Source organism: Ceratotherium simum, chromosome 1 (genome assembly GCF_057802395.1).
Source record: "Ceratotherium simum simum isolate JZ-2026a chromosome 1, ASM5780239v1, whole genome shotgun sequence".
Taxonomy (NCBI): domain Eukaryota; kingdom Metazoa; phylum Chordata; class Mammalia; order Perissodactyla; family Rhinocerotidae; genus Ceratotherium; species Ceratotherium simum.
The window spans coordinates 12,744,272-12,767,966 of record NC_141900.1 but is presented as its reverse complement, the minus strand read 5'-3'; the positions used below and the strand labels follow the sequence as shown (position 1 = coordinate 12,767,966).

The 23,695-nt window shown below is 45.7% G+C and overlaps 1 protein-coding gene across 3 annotated transcripts in view; it reads right to left on the bottom strand.

The window, feature by feature from the left end:
- Positions 1-1,538: 1,538 nt before the first annotated feature.
- The window catches only part of GLI3 (GLI family zinc finger 3), a 273,446-nt gene continuing 251,289 nt past the window's right edge, over positions 1,539-23,695 (bottom strand). For all 3 annotated transcript variants that reach the window (XM_087434410.1, XM_004441463.3, XM_087434519.1), the window contains exons 11-15: positions 16,454-16,603; positions 15,146-15,310; positions 9,798-10,088; positions 5,105-5,432; positions 1,539-4,177 (exon numbers count right to left, since the gene is read on the bottom strand). In XM_087434410.1, coding sequence (XP_087290536.1) covers positions 1,845-4,177; positions 5,105-5,432; positions 9,798-10,088; positions 15,146-15,310; positions 16,454-16,603 — 3,267 coding nt within the window. In that variant the 3' untranslated portion in view covers positions 1,539-1,844. The remainder of the gene's footprint in view (positions 4,178-5,104; positions 5,433-9,797; positions 10,089-15,145; positions 15,311-16,453; positions 16,604-23,695) is intronic.

Below are 23,695 nucleotides of genomic sequence, written 5' to 3'. Positions count from 1 at the left end.
TCCAAAGCAGATGCATCCTTGGATCTAAAAGATGCTGCCTGTGGGAGAATGGTGGGAGAAATCTCAGCATCCCCCTGCTGATCTCAGGAAGACCGAGTTGAAAGCAAACCCAACTGTCTTGGCCACAAAGTCCCAAAGGGCACTTTGACCTCCCCACTGAGATTCTTGGTCCAAATGAGAGAAAATAAACATGTGAAAAATGGGCTGGTCCTAACATTCTTTCTATTATCTAATATTTTATTCTACTTGATTTTGTCTAATACTAATTTAATTGGCAGGAATAAAGGGAAAAAGCCACACAATTGACTCATGAATCACTTTGGATAAGTCCAACGCCAGGGTCAATGGGATAGAATACAGCAGGTAGTCTGGGGTGTTAATACTTTTAATAGTTTACATATTTTTAAAAGTAAAATGCTGGATAATCCATGTACTCTGTGCACACATAGTATGTCTTTTATGTGTATCAATGCACGTGGGAGTAGCTGTACTTCTTAAATCTTTAAATGTTTTAATCCAAAACAAAAGTCCAGATGAAGTCCACATTAAGGACTAACTGCATAGAACATTTAACTTCTTAAATGGATGCAGCATTTACAGATAGGGTGTAAAAAAAGGCATCCACACAGCTACTAACATACTCCCGAGTGCTCTCAAATACTAAAAATGGTTGAAGCAATTTATTCCAACTATCATTGTATGTGAGCTTTGTCTTTTCCAACTAAGTTTTATAAATCCCCTAAAATAGGGTGCTTAGAATAGAAATACTCCTTCACTACGGTAGAATTAATATATGTTAATGACATAGCTGGCTGTGGGGTTAAGTACCTATATACTTAGAACTATATATATAATCAATTCTCAGTTATCAATGATAATGGGGGAAGAGATGGAACTCATCAACAAATACAGCAAACCCACACCTATTCCCCAAACTAATTCTACCCAATAGCTTCAATCTACAATCTACCAAACTTCTTACCAGAACAGATCTAAGTTGCAACGTGTCTGAGTGTCACCAAGTGCCCTCCCCTCTCTCCCTGGAGTGCTGACAGCACTGAACACTCATGAAGACAGAGGCAGAAGAGGCAAAGTAGATAACTGAGAACTGACCATATAGACGGACCCACCCAGAGCACACTTACAGACAGGAAGAATTTTAAACCCAAACTGTGAGCAAACTAGTTCACTTGCAAGAGCCCCAAATTTCCACTTGTGTGCAACTGTTGAAAAGTATGCCCTGAACTGAATTAGGGGTGGGGAGCATGTCATAAATCTGTTATCCCTGCTACAGTGCACCCATAAAAGATTCTTAAACTCACTATCCATATTCTGATCCTCACACCCAATGTGGGAATTAAAAAAAAACCAAAAGCCAAAAACAAACGTTGAGCATATGTAAAGGAAAATTTAAAACGCTGGAAGTGTAACCCCTTGGTCAAAAGCACACCAACTCCTATTTCCTTTGAGCGACAGAGAAACGTGTCCAATCCTTTAGTCTGACCTCTCTTCGAAAAGAAGGAAGAACATGCACGTCACACATTTACACTGGTTTACTAAAAAGTGGGGGGCGGGCTTACAGTTGAAAAAAAAAGAGGGTGGTTTGAGTGAAACAATACTGATTCAAAACTGAAATGGAAGACAGTTTCTCCCTAGAATACTTTAGGGTTTTTCAGAGTCCTTTTCCATAAAAGGAATATACTTGAAACACATCCCAGTTAGGTGAGATGAGAATGCTAAAATACATACAGAACTAAAAAAACAAACCAGCAAAAAACGGAGTCCATTTAACCTTTTAAACTCCTAAAGTTCCACATCTCTTGGCAGTCCTTTCTTCCTAACGCCTACTGCATAACTGCAAGGAATTTGCTTTCTTCTGCGAGGGAGGTCAGCAAAGAGCTCATGTCCCCGATGGCCATGTTGGTGGTGCTCACAGACAGCGCTGGCAACGGGAGGGACGCTCGCGGCGTCGTGAGGCGGGACGAGCTATGGGAAAGGTTCTGAAGGATACTTGGGCTCAGGGCTCCTGACATCAGGCTGGCGTGGTCCCCGTCGTCTATGATCGCGTCGAAATCAATCTGCACCCCTTCCAGGTCATGGCTGTCGAGGCTGTCAACTGTGCTTGTCACTTGGTTAGCACCTGGGGAAAGTAACTCAGAGTTTTCGGCGCTGGCACCCTGTAGCAGGCAGTTGCCTTCTGAAATGGAGAATGAACCAGTTTTCATGTCTTGCTGACTGAAGCCAACGGTTTGGTCATAGAACTGACCAGAGTAACTCTGCACATTAGAACAGAGCTGATGGGGCTGCCCTTGCATCTCCATCTTGATGCCGTTCACCCTGCAGGTCTGACTCATGTCACTGAGCTGTCCTTGCTGCAGAGCAAGGCTGCCCCTCGGCACAGCCTGGCGCCTGCTGCCCCCATAGCCGGCACATGGCTGGTAGCCCCTGACAGCTGCCAAGCTTGAGGGCTGGCTGTTCATGCCGGGAGGCCCTGGCAGGCCACCCTCTGGCCCTTGATAGACGTTGATGTGTGAGGTAGCACTAACCTGCCCCAGCATCTGCTGCCCGGGGCGGCCTGCCCCCTGCTGGTGCATGCTGTCGCTGAGGAGCTGAGGGGCCAGGTACCCCTGGCCCACGGGGTCTTGGGTCGGCATGCCACCCACTGCACTGCCAGCTGACTCACTGGGCACCACCGACAGGCCAAAATCTGGCTGGCTGCCATTCCCTCGCATGGTGGTGCTTTTCAGCTTTGCCACCTGAATGCCAGCACCGCAGGAACCGTCGAGCAGGCCAGGGGCCCCGGGCTGCCTGGTGAGGCCGCTTCTGTACTGCTGGGCCTTATAGGGCTGTTCATGGAAGGCGTTTCCGATGGCGCCAGTGCCGCCACTGTGACTCACCAAGTGCTCTGGGCCGCCATAGGCGCCGCCGTGCTCCCCGAGGGTCTGATAGCCCGCAGCCGGGCCGACCCCACTCCTCAGCGTGTTCTGCGGGTGCACGCCCCCGGTGTTGTACAACCCGAAGGCTCGCGCCTGCGGCCCCGCGGCCCGCTGGCCACACTTCAGCTTGGAGGAGGACAGGTCGGCGCTGCCTGAGCTGACCTCGTTCCACTGAATGGGCAGGTCGGACTTGCCGGCCTCGGTGCAGGGCTGCTCCAGCGCGCGGCACTGCTGGCTGGCGTGGCCATCTGGCAGCCCGGGCGGGTCAAAGTCGCCAGGCCGGCTCCCCAAGCCAGGCCCGTGGGGCACTTTGCTGTCGTCAGAGATGGCGCTCTGGAAGTGCTGCTCATACCCTGCTTGGTTCTGGGAATTTAAATACTGCACCACGTCGTCGGGCAAGAAATCCTCATCGTTCAGGTTCACGTCGGCGTCCACGGTCAGGGACTCCAGGGTGACGTGCTCAGTAATGCTGGGAGGACAGGGAGACAAGTGGAAGTGGCGGGAGGGGCCGCCCTCGGGCCGTGTGTAATTCTGCAGCACTAAGTTGCGCTTTTCTAGGGATGGAGGCAGAACCGGGGGGTTGAAGCTGTTAAGGCTGTTGAACCGCTGCACCCTGGGCAGGGCGAGGTTCTCCGAGACGGTCCGCACAGGGTCGCTGGCTCTTCTCCCACCAGTGCCCAGCGCGTCCTGGGGCAACAGAGGGCGCCGGCCGTAACTGTGGGCGCCCCCGTCGCTGCACCTCCGGGGAGGGGGGACGGGGGGCAGGCCCCCCGCGGGCTCCCTGCCCTCCCCGAGCAGGGCCATCCTGGTCTTCAGGCTCATCCTCTCCATGTTGGGCAGCGGCGTGGGCGGCGGCCCGCCGGTGGCGGCGGCGTACTTGGCTTTCAGGCGGTACTGCTGGGCTGGCGTGAGGCTGAGCAGGCTGGGCAGGCCGTCGCACTGGCTGGCCTCGCTGGACCTGCGCGAGGCGTCGGTGGAAATGGGGTCGTAGGAGTCGGCCACGCTCACGTTCTGGGGCCGACCCTCGGCCTGGGATGCCTCGCTGGATCTCCGGCTGGAAAAGCAGGGCGAGATGCCCGAGGAGCGGCGGCTGCTCAGGTAGGCGGAGCTGATGGTGCTGGTGCTGCTGTCCCTCCTGTTGAGCATGTTCAACATCGTGATGTCCACTCCAGAAAGGTCGCTTCTGTTCGGGAGGAGGGTCATGGGCCCACCCAAACTGCAGCTGGTACTGGGCTGTGTGCCTGGAGAGAAAGGGAGGGAGAGATGGAGTCGTTTCACGATGACTTAAAACAGTCCTGGACAAACTGTCTGTAAAGGGCTAGGTCGTAACTAATTTCGGTTTCCCGGTGCCAGGCATCTCTGTCACAGCCACCCACCTCTGGCATGTAGCACCAAAGGGTCACAGGTCACAGAGAAGGAATGGGGGAGGCTGGGTGCCAATAAAAATTTATTTACTAGAGCACATGGCCCACAGCGAAGTTTGCCCATCTGGCTTAAACAAAACAATAGCAACTCCCTGGATCAGTTAAGTTCTTTCAATGGCGTAGTGCAAAAGCAAAATGAAGAGTCCCAGGATGTACATAGTGCTCAAGTCAGAGGAAGTCCCCAGGCCCAAGGCACTCCAGGAGTTTCGTATCCACGCTCAGGGCTTCCTGTGATATCCAATGAAGGTGTAACGCACCTGAGTTGGTGGGGTGGGGCGGATCACCCTTAGGATACGCTCCAGGTAGTCAGTGTAAGCTCAGAAGCAAAGATGGCCTTGGGGCTGACAATGGGAAAGGGTACTTGCCTGTCCTTGAACTGGGCAAACATCAGGCAAGGTGGCTGCTAACTCCCGGTTGTAGATGTGGAAACCAGAGACAGGCGCGGACCACAGACGCCTCTGCTGCTGGATTTCCTTTCCCTGGTCTGACAGCTGTTATTTCACCATCGGATATGAGTCATGCACAGTCTTACTTTCTGTTTCAGTATTATCCTCTGACTGCCTGCTTTGAAAATATGGACTCTCCAGAAAGGCAACATTACTATGCATGGTTACAGCATAATTTTAGGGCTGGTGGAGAAACTACCAAACATAAAACCAAGTGCCAGTTCCTCTCACAGTGACCTGGCTACATTTAAAAGAACAGAAACCCCCGAGCAGACATGAGGTCTGACACCAAACTCACTGTTTCCTATGAGAGGAGAGACTGCAGGGGCTTTGGGGGGTAGAATGGGGTTCAGTCGTGGAAGCGTTCCATTCACTTGTTTGAGCCTTTCTAGTTTTACATGCTCCATCCATTTAGTCCCTGCCGGGTTTCTCCTGGCTTGCAAAGCAAGGGCTGTGGTTGCAGTGGAAATGGTCGAGTCCATGATTGGGGTTTCATCGATGACACTGAGGTCTCCTACACCACCTCCATCGGTCAGAGGAAGCTCGAGCCCACTGTTGGAATAGTTGCTGATGGGGGACTGTTGGCTGCTGCATGAAGACTGACCACCAGGGCTTGGCTGAGATGTCTGTTGGGGTCAAGAGGAAAGGAAAGAAATGTTACCAAGAAGCAAAAAGGAAAGGGAGCCAAAAATGAGAGATCATGCAGATCAAGACCTGCAGGACTCTCAGTGGGTTGAATGAGAAGAACTATGCTCTGGTGAGTGGAGGTGGCCGCTCTGGACCACAATGGCGGATGGAACACCAGGAAGATGTGCAGTGGTGGTGGTGGGGCAATGGACAGCAGGGGGTGCTGGATGTGATGTGACTGCATGACGTCAGCCATGGAATCCTGTCCCAAATGCCAACTCCACAAACACACCTCCGTGGTTCCAATCCCACTTCCACGACTTTATTCTTTGGGCAAATTACTTAGCCACTCTAAACCTCAGTTTCCTTATCTACGAAACCGGGACAGTTTATTTATCTTAGGGATTGTTGTGGGAATTAAGTGTGAAGCCCTGAGAGCACACAAAGTATAAAAAGACCTGGATAATAGTCACTGATTGGCTCAGAGAGCATTAGCAACTATTACTATCCTAGGGGCCTTTAGTCCTTGGTTCATTTTGCTCGGCTAAAACACACCTGGAAGCTATGCTCCATGAGCTCACGTTACCTCCTCTCCAACAAGAGCCCTCTAAGCTGTTCAGGGCTGGGCCCCAAGCTCTTTGTAACCTCTGCTCCTTCCTTCTACATTGTCCCACTTTGTAGAACTCCAAGCAGGGTGTGGGTAAAGGCAGTTGTAAGAGGTAAAACTTCAATCCCTTAGCTTCTGCTATGCCCAGAGGGCAGGAAAGGCTGCAAGTCGCAGCCATCCAGGGTCTGGGGAAGGACCCGCCCCTTCCCCTACTGTGTCCCTAGCATTTCATCAGGAGAATTGGGCCATGTTTCCCTAACTCCAACCAAGTGGACTGTGTAAGACAATTCTGCAACTAGATGGGAACTTAATCAAGTCCACTGGTTCTCCATCAGGGAAAGGACCCCCTCCAGGGGCTCCTGGAGATGGGGAGTCGAGAGCTCGCTGTCTCCATGTCTGGGAGCACTGACTAAAATGGCCTGCAATGAGCAGTCTGCACAACCTAAAACTGTTCTATCTCAAATTCCCCTGGTGCCCTCATTGATAAACAATCTAACCCTTTTCATACAGATAAGAAAGTGATGTTCAGAGAAGTTCAGTGACTGCCCAAAGTGACAAAGGTAATGATGTAACCAGCCTAGACTCCCGGCCCAGTGCTACTTCCATTCCTCTGCAGCCCCTTCTCCAGTGTTACTCTAAAGATGGAGCGTGACGGCAGCCAAAAGAACAAATTCTCGAGGGAGAGAGAACTGCACACCCTCAATTACAGACCACTGTCTTCTTGGGTGGAATGCACAGGGTTGTCAGGAAGGGGTTTGGGACACAGGTCTTCTCAGTGGAACCTGTTACACTTTTTCTGCAACCACAGTACATACACCCAAGCAAATGAACACTTTCTGAGTGAGTGCCACGTGATACACTAAGTTTGTCCTGGGCAACCAAGCAGAGCAAAATAAGATACACAAAGCTGATCATGAGTTCATGAAGCCTTGCCTATGCTTTTGCTTCAGCAGAGTCTTGGAATGCCAGACCACCTGCTCCTTCCTGAGGTTCCTGGAGCATCCAGGGCTCTGGATGTTGTTCACTCTTGGATTGTCAAATCAGAGTGTGTGTGTACATGAATCCGTGTGTATGTGCACATACACACGCACATGCAGACTCACGCTTCCACAAGGGCACAGAAGAAGGCAGAAACGTACTTATAATTAGAAAACTGCTTAAAGGAGCTCAGACATTTAAATGTAGATTAAACTGTTAACAACAAATGTATCCAGATCCTCCTCAAGGAAGGTGGAGCACACCTGGTCTGAATTTACACTAGTGAAAACGATAGTTAAATAGTCTTTAAGAACATCTGCTTGGTCGGCCCCAGTGTGATTTATTATGAAAACCTAGACAAAAAGGACAATGAATTTCACCATCTAACTCCACATTTCCACATGCTGAATGTTCAAAGCACATTGCTTCTATGTTTGAAGCAGATCTGAGTAATGTTCACTACCAAAGAGATCACAAAGCACAAAAACTAAAGAAACATGAAATGAATAAAAGTTAAATGTTAAAATGAAAACAAAACAAAAAGAGCAGAGAAGCCAAAATTCCCTCACCTTATTACCCACTGTCCTTAGGAAGTGAGAACAAGACATTTAGGAGCATTACACAGAAGAGATGTTGGATTAATAAGAAAAAAGAAGAAAGAATTTAATTTATAGCATGATGATCAAATCAAAGACAAGTTTTTAAAGAAAGACTATTAGGAATGTAAATCTCGTGTGCATTAGTACATGTCTATGAAGATATCTACTCTTATGTGTGTGTACATCTCCATACACATAGTCTACAGTGGAAATCTGATTAATACCCTAAGGTCACTGAGCCTCCATTTCCTCCCCTGTAAAATATGGGGTCTAGTCTCATCTCCATGAGCTCTTCCAGCCCTATGTTTCTATGACTTAATTTCTTTATAAAATATTTTGCATCTTGGGGCATCTCGGACATCACTGAGCCAAACGGCTGCCAAATTTTATTTCTACCAATTTTGTTTCTAAATAGTGGGTGTTTGGAGAGGAGATGATAAGTTTTCTTGAGCTAGGGATGTACATTAAAGGTAGAAGGGACTTTGGGTTCTTAGGATGTCCTAAGAAGAGAAATCACTGTCTTTCCATGACATAATTGAGGAGACCACAAATTCACTTTCCTTGTTTCATTAAACATTTGAGGATAAACTGTTGAATGTTCTGCACAATTATTATACAGGTGGACTTTATTTTAGAAAATTGATATGTGCTCCCCCTAACAAAGTCTATAAAACACAGTTTATGAACTGATTAATTTAAGAGGATAGTGATCAGTCATAATACATATATAAACTTTTTACTAAGGTGCTTTTTAAAAGCAAAGTACAGCTACCTCCTGGGAAATAATGGTAAATCTGGAAGTTTATTTGCGGCTCGACTTAATGTCACTTTCTAAGACTCAAAGATAAACTCAGTAAGTCATTAAAATTCAGGAAGTCATTAAATTCCACTCAGTCGATTCTGGAACTGTAGGTGCATTATTCCTCGCCCATAGGTACTGCTGCACAGTGCCATCACTCGGGAATTCATAGGATGTCCAGCCAATTGCTGGACTTCTCTAATTTTAAGAAAATGCTTCCTTAACCTGAGTGTAAACCTGCCTCTCTGATTCTTTCCATGCATCTGGAAGTCTCAGCATGTTGACTTCTACCTGGTACGTTTCCTCCACATCCAGAGAGTGACAGACCAGAACCCAACACATTTGCACAGCTGACTCCGTTACACATGTGGCCAAACACAAAGGGACTGAGTCTCCTCTGATAGCTACTCTCTTCATTTGTCTTGTCTCTTAGAAAATTTTAGATGTTTTATTAGGGCACATACATAAAGCAAAATCACCAACTGAAGTTTGAAAGAAGCTGCAAGAGTAGCGTAATCTATATATTCTATTCGTCACCAAACCATAAAGATTTTTGCTGATGACATCATTCAGATCACTCCCTTGCTCTCCATCTCCTGGTCCAGGCACCACTGCCCACCTGGTCCCCAGTCTATCAAGCTAATCTCTAGACTGGCACTGGGGTTGTCTTTTCTAAAAAGTCAGCCATGCTGTGCCATTCCCCATCACCAGCAAAAGCATACCGCCTCTTTTTATCCTCACTCCTTTCTACTACTGCACACCCCCCTGGGGCCCCACAGCTCGTGCGCGGCTATGCCAGGACCTGCTCCTTCCCCTCTCTGAGCGCTGAACTCGGCGCCATCTCCACCACTTGCCTCCTGCAGCGGGTCCTCCAGAGCACTGGCACTTAGTTCCCTTCCGGAAAGCACTTACACAGACTTGTGTTCAAGCCCCATCACACTGAGTTGTATCTGTTTATTGGTTTGCCCATCCCACTGGACTGTGAACCCCTAAAGAACAGGGACCATGGCTTATTTATCTTGGTCACCAGGGCAAAGAAGATAGAAAACATGTTTACAGAGAGACCGACTGAGTGATTTTCTACATCACGGGCCCACTGAAAATAGAGACAGCTGTGTCTTTCTACCTGCCACAAGTTGGTACGGTTCCAGCTCGATTTTAAAAACCAGTTAGGAAACCTTGAAAAGCTTTTCTGAGCTGAGTTATTCTATGGAGATCAACTTCGAGTAAGCAATCCAGATCGCTGAGCTCCTCACCTCCTTAAACCAGAGAGCCTGACGCAGTGAGGGCAGGAGCAGTCTGTCCCTCTGGGTGCCCTCCTGGTTCTTTTAAATGACCCAGGACGGCTTTGGGAAAATCAGCAGGAAAGCGAATGACATACCATGGGCTTCTCGGCCTTGACCGTTTTCACTTGGAGGCATTCTTCCCGCTTTGAGGTAGTGTTGCTGAGGTCCTTCTGCTCACCAAGGGCTCCCTGAGTCTGCCGGCCGGGCGACCTGCCCTGTGAATGGCTGCCGGAATCTCGCGGTGGTGGGGGCCGTGGATGTATGTCCCCACGCTGCTTCTTGGTGACATGAGCCTCTGGGCCGTGCACTGTCTTCACGTGTTTCCGGAGGGAGCTTGGGTCTGTGTAGCGCTTCGTGCAGCCTGGGATTTTGCACACATATGGTTTCTGCCAAATGCCACAAGAATGAAATAACAGATTGTTATGAAAGCGATTACGCCCCAGCCCGACAGCCTTTTGTGGTTGCACATTATATTTTTAATTCTTTCAAAGCACTTTCACAAAGCTTTGAGGTGTTCAAATACCTCTGGGTACTAAGGGTTTAATAAAGGCCATTTGAACATTGTTCAGGGTCCACAGAACCCAGCTTTAATAGATTATTTCAGAGAGTGCTCAGGGAGAGCTAAGAACATGTAAATTGCCTTTATGTTCTTGGGAACATTTATCCTGTGAGTAGGAAGAAGCATCGTGGTGTCACGGTAGCTGCTCAATAGATATTTGAGGATGATGATGGTGAAGATGATGATGATTATGATGATGGAAGGCGGCTTGAAAGACACCCATTATCCAATCAGAAGAATGCTACAAAGCTTGTGTGAGGAAATTTCTTGTGGATGTCCCGGTTCTCAGATCTAACATCACCCTGCCCCCTTTGAAAATGGGCTCTTTACACATAGGCATAATAAGAAAATTGCCTACAGCCTCTCCCATGTTATGTATCACTAAAATATATTCCTTTGGATAGTATTACAGCTGCGTGGGGATGTTCAGGGCTCAGAATATCCTGAATCTTTCTTATCTTCAAAGTCGTAAGCCCTGTTAGACTGTCTATGAATGCTCACTCATAAACTGAAGAGGGCTGACGCATGGTGTCCTGGAGACGAGGAGTCCTGGTCTGAGTACTGAGGTCTATAAAGTATTTAATGCTAATTTCATTTTCTATGTGGGCCAGTGATCAAGCCTACAGAGAGTCATAAAAAATTATATCGATGCTTATAACTGAATATTTACTCAAATCACAGAACTGCTGGCATTGTATTCATGACCAACTTCAAAATTGTGATTTTGTTTACTTGGCTTGAAATATAATATATTCGTGAATGCTTATCTGAGTATATATTTATATCTATGTACAACAGAAGATGAGCTATTAGGTAAGCAATAGTCAAAAAAGCATGATTAATATAATGCATCCATTATATTAAAAAGGATGCCTTGTCTTACAGAAAGTATGTCTAAAACGTGCTTTTTTCACTAAAAGCACAAGAACATACTGAATGCCACCTAAAATGATGAAATGTCCTAATGTAGTGAAGTGAAGATTCCAAAAATTATCCTGAGAGATTTCACCTCCAAATTTGAGATTCTTTTGGGTAGAATTGATTCCCATTAACCATGAATTACTTCTATTCAGAAGCTTGTGTGATTTGCAGTATATATATATATATATATATATATATAATGAAACGAGCACATGAAATTCTATGCATTAGGGACAGAAGAATGGCTCTGACTATCAGTGCTATTACCTTAGGGTGTTCTGACATCGGCCCTAGGCTTGCTCACTGTGCGGCTGTGACAGGCTGTTCCATCAACAGGCAGACTGGGATGTATGGGGCAGGAGTGCGGGGATGGGGAGGGAGAGGGAGCACAAAGCCAGGCCAGCACCACATGTTCGAAGAGCCACTCTTCCGATAAATATATGCATGTGTGTATTGGGCTGGCCTGGAATTGAGGACACATCTGGAGGTGGAATGAGTCTACCAATGTTCGTCAGCTCCCAGCACATACAAGTACATGTGTGCCCACGTACCCTCCCATGTGAACTCATACATGACCCACCTGCAAGAACACAGGTTCAGGAAACTTATGCTTCACAACAAAACACATTAACCTAATTACATAGCTTGGCCACCAAATTTTGTTGTGATCAATGACTGAAGTGAAAAATAATTGTAGGCAAAGATAGATGTTGTCAGACTTACTGAATTACCCACGTTTCCTGTCCTGGATATTCAACTTTTGGCGTGGTCACTACCTTTTTGACTCCCTGCACGGAAAGGTACTTTGTGAAAGCAGTTGATACTTTTTCTACTTGACTTTGTAGAATTTACCTAAATAAAATTTTTCAATAAACATTTAATGATTCTTACTTAACCCAAAGTTGTATACTACAGGATTTAATCTCAAGGAATATAAAATATGGTAGGAAAAATGAGATAGCATGTAATTATCTACAATACAAAGTGTGCATGCTACAGAAGAATGGGGACGAGGGGGAATCATTTTTTAGTTGGGATGATCGTGGGAGGCATCAGTTTTTAAGTTCCTATATCTGGGTATAATGCCCAGCTCATGGGATCATGGGGAGGGTTAAATAAGACAATGTACATGAGGTGCCTACCAACATGTGTTGCATACAGTAAGTACTCAGTAAGGGAGCTTTGATTAGGAGGAGGCATTGCAGTTGGGTCCTGAAAGAAGGAAAGATTCTGAGGGATAAAAATGAGGGTAAGAGGATGCCAAAAAAGAATGTCCTGAGCAAAGTCCAGCGGTGGGACCACTTCATGCATGCGGGCATAGCAGTTCAAGCACAGGTTGTCTGGAAGGTTCCATTTGTGGTCACCATGGTGAGAGGTCAAGAGTGGCAGGGCAGGCTTGGGCCAGGTAATAAGGGGCACAAGCCTAAGGAGTCTAAACTTGAGCCCTTGGAACTTTCTGGAGAGGGAGGTACAACTGAATCAGAGCTCAAGGAAACCTGCCTAGTGTGGCTCTGGGAGGAACAGGAGCTGCAGGTCTGGAGTAGGGAGTCCTGTCAGAGGCCACTGCTATGGTCCAGTGGCCCTAAATGGGCAGGGCAGCCTGGGGGTGGGGGAGGAAGCCAGACTGGCTTCCCTGAATGGGAATTACTCCTTTCCTGTTCTACTCCACCCTATTTGCCACTCCTAGAATAGCAGTGCTTGGTTCAAAACCAGCTATCAATATTTGTTCAGTGAATGAATGAAGGTACAAGTAAGAGAGCAAATAAAGGAAAGAAAATGTCTGGATTCATTTAGGATTGTCTGATTACACAAATCTGGATTTTCTGGTCAAACTTAATTTTGGTGTATCTGAAACTGTCCATCATTCATACGCAAGTCCAAAGCCTTGTATAGAGAATAGAGAAAAATGACTTACGTGTTTGTGAATGAAATTTTATTTATGTGTTTACAGTCAATGTTAGTAATTTATTTTAGGTAAACTGCTCAACCTCGGTGAAAGATATTATTGACCAAGGTGTCGTTTCATCTCCTAACAGATATTGAACTCTCATACCTCATGGCACTTGTTACCTCCGAAGAATACAAGTTCAACTATAATGCACTTAATTAAAGCAAACAGACGTGCACATATTTTAAGTCCATAAAAAGACAACAAGCTCAATAAGTATGTTTATATTTAGGCAGTGCCAATTCTAACATCCCCTTGCCCAAATTTCTCCACAGAAACAGGAGATAACCTTGTGCTAAAATCTATAGGAATGAACACCCTCAAAATTTCTAGTCAAAATTGTACTTAAATATATGAAATGTAGTTAAATATATTAACTAAATTCTAAGTTAAATTAATCAAATCCCCTAAAATATTTTAAATTTAGATAAAACTCACATACCATAAAAATAACCCTTTTAAACTACACAATTCAGTAACATTTAGTATATTCACAATGTTGTGCAATCATCACCACTATCAAGTTCCAGAATATTTTCATCATCCCAGAAAGAAGCCCTGTACCTGTGAGCAGTCACCCCCATTCACCCTCTCCCAGCCTTGGCCACCACTAATCGACCTTCTTTCTCTGTGGATTTGCCTATTCTGGACTCCCTAAAACTCTGTACAAAACAAGTACAGCAGGTTACCCTGCAACTATTGCACACAGTAAAAGCATTTTTGACATAAAAAAATGGAGATGTGACATCGCCCCTGAAACATCTTCAAAGAGTTGGTCAATAATAAGGATTCTAAATGCCTCGTTTCCTTATTCCAACATGACCTTTTCAAAAAGAGTCTGCATGTGTGAGTGTACGTGTGAGCGTGCTTTGTAGAGAGCGTGGTGAATTCAGTTAGAGATGTTTGTGCCCTATCTCTATTTGAGGACCCTCTTCACCATCTTCCAGCCAGGGGCCAGTGAGCTGAACAGTACACCATGCTTTTACCTGATTCTCTCTCCCAGCTCTCCAACTGGAAGATCACGAATAGGTTTGACCGGCACCTCGTGAGGTCAGATGAGAGCCACGCCAAGGTCAAATGCTCCTTCTCTCACACCTTTCAAGCAAACTGATGACATCCTTTGTGGGGCAGAACTATGTCTCATGTTAACAAATTGTGGTTAGCTACACTATTTCTGCCCCAAATGTGGGGAGGCTTTCTGTTAATCTCTGGATTCATTCAAGAGAAGGCTTTACAGAGCCAGAATTTGAACTAAACCTTCAAAGAAAAGTTGGAGGTCTGCAGGCAGATAAGCATTCAAATGAAAGCAAAATCATTTGAAATCATGTTTATTCTTATGCTTCTCTGAAATTTTACGGGGATAACTACCTAAAAATAACAGCAACAGAACAGGATCCACCCATGAACACAAAGCTTTACTCAATATGTTATCTTAAATAATTGACTACAAGCCATTCTAGGGGTCTGAGAATAGGTTCTAAGATCCTTTGGAATTCAGAATGTCTGGAAATTGTATTTAGCCAAGGCTGGTTGCTTTGTAAAAGTCTTTTTTGATATAATGCATTTGAAGATACCACCTGGAAAAAGCAAATAGAAGTGGCTGTCTTAGCAGTAAGCTGTCAGCTGTCAACACATTGCTTCTGAATCTATCCTTGGTGCTCACAGGGTTGTCCTTTGCATGGATTAATGCTATTCTGGGCAGAGCCGGTGGACGCAATTCCAAGTTAAATGCTCCTACTGTCTGACCAGTAGGTGGCAGTTCTGAACAACGTGAAACTCGCCTACCAGGGGTTTTAAGAAGTTCCCTCTTCATCTGCATTACTCTCAAACCAGGCCCAGTTTTCAGCCCTACCTCCAGGGTCCCAAGCCTTTACCTGCAGTGTCAGCGCCCGCTCAGGCTGGCCAAGAGGAAACAGATGGAACAGGCTCGCCTCTTCATGCACATTCCCCGTGAAGGTTCTTTGTTTCTACCCACAAGCTCTGCGCCCAAAGAGTATCTCCTGGAGGAGCCTTACCTCGTTGGAATGTGTTCTGTTTTGGTGCTTGGCACGGTCGGAGGCATTTGAGAAAGCCTTGTTGCAACCTTCGTGCTCACAGACGTACGGCTTCTCTCCAGTGTGAGATCTCAAGTGCGTTTTCAAGTTTTCTAGTCTCGAGTAGGCCTTTGTGCAACCTTCAAACTGAAGACAACAGGTAAATCTGGATTACTCCACACAATAACAGCTTATGCCTCCCACGCCCTCAAAGTTGATGAAAGGCTGGCGTTTTGAGGGTCAGTAGCTTTTCAAAGCAAGGAACAAAAGTCCACTAAACTCTGCGTTTGTTGGGATTCAGATGGGGCTCAGTGCAGTTGGAGAGAGAGCATTTTCAGTGCTAGTCAAAGTCCTGGAGTTTTTTTTTTTTTTTTAACAGCCCACTCAATGTGGACAATGGGTTTCATTATCTGCTCATTGATCTCCTTGAATTCCCACTGATTTCAGATTCAGCACAAAGTTCATTAATATGGCTTTGTGTCCATACAAAGGCATGGAATTTGATCATGTTTGTAAAGGGCCTTTAAGATGTAAAGTACCAGGCTGAGCAGTGCCCAGTGTGCCTGGCGGGCACCTCAGGGAAGAAGGCTTAGCCCGCTGGAGTCCCAGCCCACTCACAGGTCTGTTCTGGGCCATGGGGACAGACTAGGAGAACAAGGAAAAACTCTAGAGCCATATAGGTTATCTTTTCAAAAAGTCGACTTAAGCTGTTCAAGTCGAAGCTGGCACCTCCCTTTGCCCTCCAAGAACAATGGGCAATGGGCAATGGGCAGTTGTGCTAGGACAGGCATGGTGGCCATGTGCTCGTTCCCAGAGCCAGCCAGTGCGTCCCCCCCAAGACTTGCCAGTCTGCAGAGTTGCACTGTCCAACACGATAGCTGCTAGCCACGTGGGGATATTTATATTTAAAGTTAAATTAAATTTAAAAAATCAGTTCCTCGGTTGCTCTAGCCACATCTCAAAAGCGCTCAAGAGGCGTATGTGGCTTGTGGCCACCGTGTTGGACAGTGCGGGTCTAAAACACTTCCATCATCCCCCAGGGCTCAGCCATCAGGGCTCTTTCTCCATTCCTCGCTTCCTCTCCATTTCAGAAACCCGTCTCAAAACCCTGGCATTTATCACAGACAATGCTCCACCCCTCTCCTCGCACCACCCAGCTGCACCCCCCCCCCAGCTGGCGTCACGTGCACCACCCTGAGAGTATGACAAAGGGTCCATGGTATGAATCCTGACAGCCACTCGTGCGAGGTGATGCCCTACATCGAGAGCCTGCCCCACTCGTGTACTCACAGTGCATTTATGAGGCTTCTCTCCCGTGTGTCTCCTCATGTGCACTACCAACATATACTGGGCTTTGAAGGGTTTCTGCTCTCTTGAGCAATCCAGCCACCGGCACACGAACTCCTTCTTCTCTCCATGAATATGATCATTATTTATATGCTGGGGTTTGCAAAAAGGAAGAGAAATAAAATGGAATTGTATTACTCATTCCTGAAGGCGACAGAAGGGAGTGCCAAAAATGCCCCAACATAAGCCCTAAAGACTCCACGATAACTTTATATTACGGATTGTTTTGTTCCAGTTAGTATCTTTCTTAAGTAAGCTTGCTTTTACCAAATGCACATGTATACTTCCTAACCAGCCAGAGCGGCCTGTCTGGAGGCAGCCTGGTGTCCCAGAAAAAGTACTGCCTAGAGCATCTGAAGAACGGAACTGTGCAACAGGGTGAGCCACATGTGTCCTCTCTGCACCTCCGGAGGCCACATCTGCCAAGTGGGGGTCAAGGCTAACTGACCACAGGGGTGCTCTCCAGCTCTCACGCACTCTAGGCTGTGGGTTAGAGCCATGGCTCAGGCTGCAGAAAGGGCACACATGCACAAGCACATGCACACACACGCACACACATGCACACACGTACAATTTCGGAATAAGGAGCAAGAAAAAACAAAGTACTTTTTCAAACTACACTTTATTTCCAATTAGTGGAATTTCTTCTTGGATAAGAATCACAGAGAAACAAACCAGATACTGAAGGTGAGGACCAGGTGATCGTCAACCAAATGCTTTAGTCTCTCGGGATCTTCGCTGTCTTCATGTACAAAATAAAGGAATGGATTACCTAGTGTCTAAGATTCTCTCCAGCTCTACAATCCTATTAATTTAGTTTTTAAAATGAAGATGAATTTCCCTGAATTCCTCATCAATTCAAAGTTTTAGAGTAATTTTTTATAGAGTTCCTTGGATTCATACATCAAGTGCCCCCCCACTGGGAGACATGAGAAACCTATGGTAGCACCAGAGGAAGAGAAGATTCTTAATTTGGATGAAATTTAAGTCAATTTCAATAAGGCGATTATATGATTTAAATGTCCAGTTATAGATTACTGAGGAAATTTGTGTCCTCAGTTGATCCTGTTGGTTTTATTCTCTGGTGACTCCACGTTTTACTTGCCTTAATTTAAGGCTTTTGCAAGCACTTTCTCAAATGTACATAGAAATACACCACAAATAAATTTGTCCAATAGGAGAAAGCCCCCCTTGGGTTCCATGCACTGTGTAGCAGCGACAGAACCTTTCATTCCTTTCTCCTTAGGCTCTGGCTCCTAAGGGAGTGGTCCCTGGGGGCCTGCAGGTAAAATTCCACCATCACAGTGGGGCTTTCCCAGTTACTCCACTAGGCGGCCTACTGCTGTAGGGACAAAGGAAGGCTGTCCTGCTATGTCTGGAGTTTAAAACTGGAGGAGGCCAGAGAAATGCAATGACTAGTCACTCTCCTCTCCTTGAGCAGCTCCCAGAAAGCCTGAGGAACAGAAGAGTCGGTGACACAGCACAGTGCACCGGGAGACAACGAGGATCCTTCCAGAAGCACATGACAAGGAACCACACAGAATCTCTCAGGTTCATGATGGTACAGCAACCCCGTCACAAACAGATGTGGTTTCCTATAAAAAGTCAACTGTCCTAAGTATTAGTGTTTCTTGAAAGTTATGCTGGCGCATCTAAGTATATGAAGAGAACAGATGTGCTGGATGGGGGACAATGTGCAATCTTTAAATTTATGCTTCAAGTCCATTTCTGCAGTCCACTCACATCACTCAGGATTGTCCCAAATATGTGCCGAAGGCCAGCCTTTAAGCCTACATAATACAGAGAGGTTCTCTGCATTCTCCTTTCCAGGGAGAAAAATAAATGATCACACAAAACCACTCCATAAAAATTGCTCCTGGTGCAGTTTTTTTCCCAAGTTATTGGAAATAAAGCTTGAGACCTTGGATTAATATATGTGAAAGAAAAAGAAGGAAGGAGGGGAGGCGGGGAAGCAGGAAGGGAGGAGGGAGGCAGGCAAAGTTAAAATTGGAAAACTGAATTAGAATTTGGGCTGAGCCCACTCCTTGAGGCCAGGACCCATGTCTTTTAGTTTCATAGTTTCAACAGCAGTTGACAACTGTCCCTGGTACTTGGCAGGTCCTCGTAAATATTTGTTGAATTGATTTGACTCATGCAACAAACTAAACTTTCACTAGGCAAAAGAAATTATACTTTATGCTTTGGCTTATCTTCCTTCAACCTCATTTCACTAGTACTCATACCATAAGATTTTAATATAAGGTGTTTTACTGCTTTAAAATAATATACTATGAAGAATTCAAAGGACGTGAAAGATATCCAAATGTGAACCCTATCTTGCTGGGTGGAATAAAAGGAATATGCTGGGGTTGCAACATTTCATTCATCTCGCACGTATTTACACATATGTACTGAGTGCCACTCCGCAGCTGGCCCTGTGCTGGGGAATCAGACAGACATGATTCCTGCCCCAAGGAAATTACAGTCTACTGGAGGGGAAAGGATAATGACTTAAATTACTATACAATTATAGTTGTGATCAGTGTTATAAAGGGAAATAAGAGGGTTTTATATAAACAATTAACAGAGGGTCCCAAATCCGAGTGGAGCACCAGAGATCAGGGTCAGCTTCTCCAAAGAAGTGGCATTTAAAGGAGGACTGAAGGATGACTGGAGACCTGCCAGGTGTGCAGGTAAGGATGGGAGTGGGGAGAAGGGGACACCATTGCAGAAAGATGAGACAGAAGCATCTGTAGAAGGACAGAACTTGGTGTCTGTGAGGAATAGGGTGAGGAACATGCATGGCGGGAGAGAATGGGCCAGGCAGACACAGGAGGCTTCCAGCATTGCCATCACTTGGTGTAAGAAGGCAGGGGCTTCCATGGGTCTGGTGGATATCACTGAGGTAGCCAAGTTTGGGCCCACCTAGAATGCAGCGTGCTGGGTCAGGTCTCCAGCAGCGAGACAATGGGATATACCCCTGGACAGAACTCACATACACCCCACTAGAAGCCAGCACTTGGATGCCTGCCCCCGAGGAGAAGGGCATCAAAGTTAATTGGCGTTACTAAGGGGAACTGGGATGACCAAGAGACTCTCGTCTGTTCCCCTCCCCAACACACTGCAGGAGCTAGACTCTAGGAGGAGAGGGGAGAGGTCTTCCCCTTCAGGTGGGGCCGCAGAGGAGGAGCAAACACTCCACCATCTCCCTTGAGTGCTTGCCTGGCCAGTATAGGGAAGGAAGGCTCTGAAGTGAATGTGAGGTTAGAAGTTTAAACTAGATGGGTTTTAGTAACCCAAAGTGACTGAGGAGTTGCAGAAGCTGCCTACAAGGGTGTTGAGGGATCCGCTACTAAGCTGGGAGGGGAGAACTGACAACGAGCTGACGAGGGCAGTGACTGGAAAAATCAAATCATTTCATAGTTATATTTCACCAAGTTTCATCGATCTTGGCCTCTGGGACAATGTCTGAAAATTCCAGCAGCAGGAACCCTGTGCCAGTCAACGAGCACAACACCCAGTGCTGTCTCCACATGAGGAGGGCAGGGAAGAACATGCACTGGACAGTGGAAGCAACCTCACTTTCAGAAAGGTTAGCACCTTGGGAATTTTCCCTTTCTGCCTCAAAGAATGGACCCGAGTTCTATCTAACGTGCTTTTGTAATTTTTTGAAACTGCTCGAGTACAGACTTGGATGGAGACCACAAGTTATTTTTCTTGAAATGAGATTCTACCACCTCAGCAGGCAGGGACCAGGTGCATCTTGCTTGTCTTTATGGTCCAAATGCTAAGCATAAGACGTAATCAATTCCTATAAAGAAATATGCAGCCGTCCTTCTGCCTATTTAGGTAGTTCAAATGCATTTTAAGCTTAAAATATTTCCTGGAGCTAGATTTCAAGAGGAATTAAAATTCTAAGAGATCAGAGACTTGACACGTTCATGTGTCCTAAATATTTACTTTTCTTTCAAAAGGCTGCTTTGGCCTCTGCAGCCAGTGCTCCTGCAGGGCTCGTCTTAGGTCAGCCCTTATGCCACAGTGGAGAGAGCACTGGGGCCATCAGAAGATCAATTTCTTATGAGCTGTGCACCTTTGGACAGGTCAGTTCTCCTATCTGGCTCTTAATTTTCTCATCTGTAAAATCAGGGTGATGAACTAGATCAGGTGTTGGCAAACCTTTTAAGCGTAAAAAGCCAAATAGTAAATATTTGCTGGCCAAAGGGCTCTGTTGCAGCTACTCAACGCTGCTGCTGTTTCTGGAGAAGAGCCATAGACAAGATGTCAATGAACAGGTACAGCTGTTTATCTACGGACACCAAAAATTTCACATCATGAAATAGTCTTTAAAAATTTTTTTCCCACTGTTTGAAACTATAAAAACCATTCTTTGCTCATGAGCTGTGCAAAAACAGGCAGTGGGCCAGATCTGGCCTGCAGGCCATTTGCGTGCTCACCCTTGAACTAGATGATTTCAAAGTTTCCTTCTTGGGTTAGCAGAGCCCATGACTTGCTCTGTCGGGCTGGCTCTCAAGCCTGAGGACGTAAAACTAGAAGGAGGTACGTTTCAGTGCCAGAGAAAAGAAAAGGCAGGAGGAAGGAATAAAAATCAGGATCCTGGGCTAAAACAAGGAGAGGGAGGTAGGCCAGACAGACTTCTCCCTCTGCATCACGTTCCTGGAAGTGAGTAGAAAGAGCACACATTCTTTGCTCACCAAAACCCTAGGCAGCTAAGAACAGTAATATGCAGTGAATTCTTAACATTCAGTAGACAGACTGATCTCATGTGAAGCTGGCCTGAAATTCAATGGGTGTGCGTTTATTTGTGGTTTCACTGAAAATTTGACTTCCGAGCAGTGAAAATGTTAATCAAATATATAAATAATTTAATTGGAGGGAAAATAATGCATGATTAAATTCCAAACTAATCCAACACAAAGACATGCAATTTGCCAGAGGCCCAAGAGCCAGAGAGAGATAGATGGTGTAAATTACAGCATTGTGTGCCAACTCTCTCAGTGGGGCCACTCTGAACTCTCCCTGTCTGAATAAACAGGACAGGGACGCCAGGACCAGGCAATTCCCCAAGAAAGGCTGAGACCAACCACTGAGCTTCTCAATGAATCCATTTCTTCAGTTTTCCAATCAGGATTGTAAGCATTTGCCTCAGAAAACTGATGGCTGATGAAACAAATAAAACATCTCAGGAGCCCGTAGCAAACCAACAAAGCTGATGCTTCGCCATTGTGATCAGGTTTGTAGCAAGATGAGCCAAGACCCAGTACTCCACTCTTCTTCCTCCCCGTGGCGCTCTGGGAGCACAGGGAAGGTGAGAGACATCACTCTGTTGGCCTGGCAATCGAGGAAGCTGGTGCTTCTTTTTTTAAGGTGTTCTCTTTGGTAAGCCCAGCGCCCTTAGCCTCAACCCTGGAGGCTTCAGTGCTGCAGGAAGGAAGACCTGCAGGAAAAGGGGGAAGGGGAAGCTTTTCTTTCACCAGCAGCAAAATGGAAGCCCACAGAGGATCTCACTGAGCTAATCAGGGTCCTTTCTTCTCACTTTGTTATTTCTCTGTGAGTTCAGAGCAGGCAGTTTTTCCTCAATCTATTCCTAACCCTTCAGATGAAACACATGGCTGCAGTCCATCGATCCCAAAGGGTCGCAGCTCTCCAAATAAAGCTGCTAGTCAAGCTGTTCGGGAACCTTGGAAGCACACTTCTGCTTTCTTTCCGTCTCCCTCTCCTTCAGCCAGATTTCCACCGATTCCCACTCAGAAAGCATAGTTCTGTAGATGGGCAAGCATCTTCCATTCTAAGTGACTTCCCCAGAGGACAAGCTACAGCACAGCTCAAAGGTGTGTGTGGAAGGTTTGCACATCTGCATTCAAACTCCCCCAGGGTAACACGCTCATCAACAGACCAGTGCCCTGCTGTTTCAAGTTGGTTCCCTCTTAAATGAGCCAGCTCCTTGACATCAAGAAGGTAAATTCCTTCCTCCGTTGTAATGAAAGTATTACAGTTAAACACACCTAAAAACAGTGAAGGCAGGAAATGTAAAACTGCAGACTCAACCCTCACCACAATTTCCATATGGCTCCCCTGTGCATATACTTTACAGCCTTTCTGTCAGTATCCACTGTTTCTCAAATAACACAGGACTTTTTCACCAATTTAAAAGGCTTCTACAAAGTACGTTGCCAAGTTTTTCACGGCACAAGGTACATGTAAAAGCAAAAAGTATGGTGTTAAGTAGAACAGTACTCAAGTAAATCTCTCTCTCCACACACAAATAGTCATGTACACACGCACACACACACTCTCACTTTCACACACACAGTATTACTGCTTTAATAAAAAGAAAATAAAGACTTGGAAAGTGGTGTATTTCATATATATTAATACTCAAGACAATGGGACTGCATCATGGGCTTGCAGGTGGCTGGGTTCACTGAAGCCTAGAGATGCTTGTTGGACCCTCAGCTTTATTTCTGATTCATCCCTTTGCTACATTTCTCTGCATCTTGACCCTCAAACATGCCACTGTTTGATGCCATGATTATATTTTAAAAAGAAAGGAAATAAAACCAAGACATTTCCTTCTCAGAATATCAAACTGGAAATGTTTGATACTTTCTAAGTCTTTTTACAATGTTATCAGGTTAGCTCATAAACAAGGCTGAGATAATACGTTTAACAGAATTCAATAATTTGAAACTTCTAAAGATTTGCTGAGGAAGCACATTAAGAAAGCCTTCTATGTCGGCATAGGATAGGATCTGAACAAGTAAACAATTTTAAGAAAGCTCAATTTTCAATTTGCTTCCTGACTTTATACTATAAATCTATTACTATCTTTTTATTATGTAGTCCAGGAGTAGTCCAGTCTCCTCTGAAAAGGAGAAAGAGGGAAAAATAATTTAGAGTCAATTAAAATTTAATTTACTTTAAAACTGATTTGAGAGATTGAAATGCTTTGCCTGAAAGAAAACTCTCCACAAGAATCTCTCAAAACCTTTCATCTGAAATGAGGCATATACCTTCTTGTTTTGTGTATTATTTGATACATGGACTATTTTTGAAAAGTTTTACCAACTGTCATGACACAGATTCTATTAGGGACAGGCTGTGATTGGATTCCTAAAGGCTTCACTAGGCAGAAGCAGAAAAAAGCAGGATTCACAGACTATCAGG